Here is a 5,003-nt window from a genome sequence, read left to right as displayed (position 1 = left end):
CAGCACGAAAATGCCAAATAATGCATCAACTAAATTAAACATTCAAAAACCTCAATTAAAATGTAAAGTAGATTGTGCCATTGAAATTTTTAGGGGGGCTTTTTTGAGGGGCATTTTCTTTTTTCGGGGGCAGGGATAGGCACCACTTTATATTAAGCCATTAAAAAAATAATAATAGTTCTGTTAAAAAATAAAAGCAGAGAATGAAAAACAAAAGTGATCCATCGTCAACGAGCCAATTTAAACCATACAGATCTGAGTTTTTTTTTCTATTTTAACCGATCCGTCGGATAAAATGAGTTTGAAAAACGCTGATTAAATTGTTTTTTGTGGACACTTTTAACAATCACTGTGTTAACAGTTTCTAATATCTCCGATAGATGGCAGCATCACATTGTCTGTTGAAGAAATCACTGTCTAAAATACCGTAGCCTACGAGGATGCAACGCTGCGCTGTTTGAGGTTATTGGCTGCTCAAACTCGCTTCTAGGCGTTTCCAGAATATCGGGTCCAATCCTATTCTCTCAATTTGGTTCTTCCGTAGTTCATTCATGGTTGCCTTATTTGGCTAATATTAGCCGTTTTGGCTATTTTTGATCACATTCGGCTAGAAAAACTTCAAAAGCATTTTGTCAAACTGTTGATTGATTTTTTTACTATTAATTTTTTTTCTGAATAGATTTATATAAATTTTTAATCACGCATCTGCATTTTGACATAGACAAAGTAACTTTCTGCAACTGTAAGTAAAGGTTTAAGGTAAGTAAAGGCGGTTTTCGCACAAGTTGGCTATTTTTGGAAAATTTTCTTTCTATGCTACTAAATATTCTCCTGGCAACCCTTCGTCTAACAGGCCGTAGAAGGGTATTTTGACACTGTTGATGACAAATGATGATCGATAGGTTTCATTACCATTCCAAAAAGTTGAAGCTTATTCAAGATTGAACTTGGTTATAATAATTATATTATTGTAGTTCCCTCCTCATCAAACATCAAAACGAGTAAGAAACTTTGTACTTGTTGTGTTTCGACCGAAGCAAGTTTCCAAAATTTGTTTTATCATAACCACCCAATGCAGGAAAGGGAATTTAAAGCATGGCTTTCGTGCGCTCGTGATGACTATAATTCGTGTAAAAATCTTTTAGAAACGTCCAAGAATGATCCGCAAAACGAACCGTATAAATCTAAATATAAAGCGAAAGATACTTTCATGAATCTTCTATCCCAGATGAACCAATGGAAATCAAGTGACAATTTATTTATTATTGCAATCCGTGCGCTTTTCAAATATTACATAGGAGTCATAGATTTAGAAACAGAAGAGCTTACTTCAGCTTGCGATTCTCTGACAAGCTGTTGGGAAGAATTGCAAGATGTTTCAGGAAAGCCAGAAATTTGCACTTTGGCTGTGAGTGTTTTAAATCAGCTGAGTATTTTATGGTCAAGTAGAGGTGAACTTAATAAAGCATTGAATTATTTGGAAAAAGCAGAAGAGTTATACAATTTCTATAAGGCTTCAAATGAAAATGGTCCATATACTTTTGAAGATCTTTTTGAGACGGAGGACACTTTAATACGTGATTGGATGTCATTTGAAAAATTATTCACTTATACTTTATGGTACCTAGCACAAGTTTGCGAACGTATGAATGAAAATGAGAGGTCTGCAAAATACTGCCATGAAACTTTGAAGAGACAACTAAAGACAAAAAACTTTGAACACAAGGAATGGGCAGTAAACTGTGCTACATTATCACAGTATTACATTCAAGAAAAAAATTATGCTTTAGCTCGACATCTTTTATCTAGTTCAACTTACATTCTTGAGATTTTCGAAGCTACTCAGGTGGAAGCTGTGAGAGATGAAGACTCGCAGGATGATCTAAAGCGAAGTAAAGCAGAAGTTGGGTGGTGCTGGTTGAAATATTGTATTAATTTACTCACTGATTCAGCTGAAAAGGACTTTCCCCGTGAAAATACTTCAGTTGAGCCACATTTAAGACTTTCTGATGAGAAAAAAGTTTTAGACATGGAAACAGAAATATTGTGCAGTGTTTCCAATTTCGCTGAAGCACGAAAAGTTTTTCTTTTTGGACAGAATTGTGTAACTGAAGTAAAAAGTTACTATACTTTAGATACTTATGCAAATAATCATGTTCAAGCTGTCCAGGACTATAGTAAATTATATAAAGCCCTTGCGTTACATGAACGAGATACAGGACGGTTGAGTAAAATGAATAAGCGTTGTATAGACATGTTGGAATTTGTTTTATCCAAAATGAATCCTCAATATTATTTGGCAGTTTGCAGACAATTGAGGTTTGAATTGGGAGAAACATTTTACGAAATGGTTGACCTAAAATTGAAAACTGCAAACTCAAATCCTCAAGGTCTTTCTGTAGCTGTGATACAGAAAATCAATTCATATATCATGCACAGCATTAAGCATTTTTCGGGCTTTTTAGATTCACTTCGAGAGAGCTCTGGAGATCTGCCGGAGACTTTTTCTGAAGATCTTGCTCGCCCAGCTTTAGTTGCTCATTTCTATTGCGGTAGACTTCATTCAAAGTTGATTGTTCAAGATACTACAGAAAAGCTGAAAAACATTTCTAAATGTGAAGAGAATTATAAATTTATAGTGAACTATGTTGAAAAAAATCCTGAGCATGCACATTTTATGACAAAGGAACTGCCTGTTATAAAAGAAATGTTGGAATTGTTGCCGGAAAAGATACTTCAAATTCATGGTTCAACTATTTATTAGTTTTTTCCTCTCCATTTTCTGCAAATTTATGTGTATCAAATGAGTTGTAGATTTTAAGAAGGGGAAGGACACTGGGAGCCCATGTTCCCTCCTCCTTTCGGAAAAGAGAAAATTAATTTAACCATCCGTTTAATATTTTTTAAATTCCTTCCTCTACAAAACCACGTTTTTTAAACTCATTTAAAAAACACAACATAATCACTTTTGTTTGCTAAGTATTACTGAAGTTTGAAAGAATACATTTAATTCGCTTGTCGCAGCGTCTTGGAATTGAATTATGCTACTATCACAATTCATCTATTAATGCTTCTTTGGTAATGTCAGTAATTAACATTACAAAAAAGTGCACCTAGAAGAGCTACTTCAATCTAGGTAACTCATTGTGAAATTATGAACTACTTTTTCAGCTTATTAGATGAAAAATGAAAGAAACCTCGCAGTACTTTCAGGCTAAGGCCCCTATATATATATGAGCCGATGCATCAGCTTAAGATCAGCCTTTTTGGATCAGAGCGCGTGTTTGAGGGGTTGTCTTTTCTGGCGGGTTATCGCGTTGGTGATTGTTTACTGTAAACAATTATTAGCAGCACGTGAATTGTTTGTAAAATAAAATGTTATTTTCTGCAAATTTGGCGAAATCTGAAACTTTGCTGTGGTAACCCAAGCAGTGCAATGATGAAAAATCTGATCCAAAATGGCTAAACTTAAGCTGATGCGTTGGCTCAGCGGCTCTACTTCAGGCAGGGCCGGTGTCGGCCGCCCGCGTGCAAAAATCCAATGTGCCGCCCCTCCAGAGGATTTTGCATAATTTGACTAATACTTAAGGTCCTATCCATACTCTTCAAATTATTTTATCAAGTTCGATCTTTGAAAAGAAAAAAAAAAGAAAATTTATTTGAATTCTGAAATTTTGAATTAAAATTATGTTTCTCGCAATCACGACAGGACCCTACTCATTGGAGTTATTGTTTCTTGAAGCGGCTCCTGTCACCCCAAGCCTGCCCCTCCTCCTGGGCGGTTACGTTTGTATAGTTGTGTGTGCAGGCGTGCGTGCATGTGTAGGCTTGTGTGTGTGCGTAGACCTGTGTGTATGCACTTGGGCATGTGTGTATGTGTGTAACGACGCATGTGTGTGAACGTGCGTTTGTATAGGACATGGACGCCATCGACCAGGAGAAGCGGAATTCGGGTGACAGTGATCAAGACCAGAGGAGCCGGTGGGCAGTGGTGCTGCAGTCCTGGTCCTAGCAGAAAAAGGAACCACAATGCCAAGGACCGTCAAATGAGAACAATAAGCAATCGTGATTGCTCAAAAAATGAAAAGGATGAATTTATAAAACTAAGAAAAGTTTTTTTTTTTTTTTTTGAGTTGACGATAAAACATTCAAAATTGACGTCAAAAATTGCAGTTTTTGGAAACTTTAGTTGTAAGGTATTTTGGGGTTCTCTCCTGAAATTCTTTCAAAATTGAAGTCAATTTTAAGCTATTTTTGGTGACCTTAGCTTAGGAAAAATCGCGGTCTTCCCGAAGTTGGAAAGTCAAAACTTCCCGAAAATTCTCCAAAAGCGGAAGTTTTGAACACACAATTTTGAGCTATATTTGTTGAGGTTATGGATGAGAGGGGTGTTTCGAACGCTTCTTATTCAAACTTTTCGAAATTGAAGTCTAAGACGTCATTTACCACTGTAAAATGTCGGAAATGGAAATCAAAATAAGAAAAAAAAATGCTATACGGTAGCCCGGGGCACGTTTACAGAGGTTAGAATTTATTATGTGACATGACTCCTTGTCCTACTAAAACAAACTATAAGAAAAAAAAATGCTATACGGTAGACCGGGGCACGTTTACAGAGGTTAGAATTTATTATGTGACATGACTCCTTGTCCTACTAAAACAAACTGAAACACATTAAAAAATTAAATATACTTAAACAATTAGTATTTGAGACACTTGTGAAAGGAATTATAAATAAATAAGCACATACTTTTAATTAATCAAGTTATTAAGCAATATAAACAGTCACAGAAGGTGTTTGACATGCCACGGAGGTGAGAAGTCACATGTTGTGAACCAAAAATATACTAAAATGAAAATTATTATTAAAACATTGTTGGCAGGTTTAAATAGATATATTTTTGATGAAATTTAAAAGCATTGTTAAATGAATTGTTCCTTAAAATTTTTTCTGTAAAAGGCATGTGACAGAAAAGTTACACTTTTTTAAGAATGACCCATAC

At 35.5% G+C, this 5,003-nt stretch overlaps 1 protein-coding gene across 1 annotated transcript; it reads left to right on the top strand.

Moving 5' to 3' along the window:
• Positions 1-1,072: 1,072 nt before the first annotated feature.
• Positions 1,073-4,543, top strand: LOC129226748 (KIF-binding protein-like). Its single transcript, XM_054861379.1, has one exon. The coding sequence runs from the start codon at positions 1,073-1,075 to the stop codon at positions 2,762-2,764; it is 1,692 nt and encodes a 563-aa protein (XP_054717354.1). The 3' UTR covers positions 2,765-4,543.
• Positions 4,544-5,003: the final 460 nt, after the last annotated feature.

The sequence above is a fragment of the Uloborus diversus genome, chromosome 7, assembly GCF_026930045.1.
Source record: "Uloborus diversus isolate 005 chromosome 7, Udiv.v.3.1, whole genome shotgun sequence".
NCBI classification, from domain to species: domain Eukaryota; kingdom Metazoa; phylum Arthropoda; class Arachnida; order Araneae; family Uloboridae; genus Uloborus; species Uloborus diversus.
This window is presented reverse-complemented; position numbering and strand designations above follow the sequence as displayed.

Excerpts from the sequence above, each read along its gene's own strand:
- LOC129226748 (XM_054861379.1), top strand. The coding sequence starts at position 1,073 with ATGCAGGAAAGGGAATTTAAAGCATGGCTTTCGTGCGCTCGTGATGAC.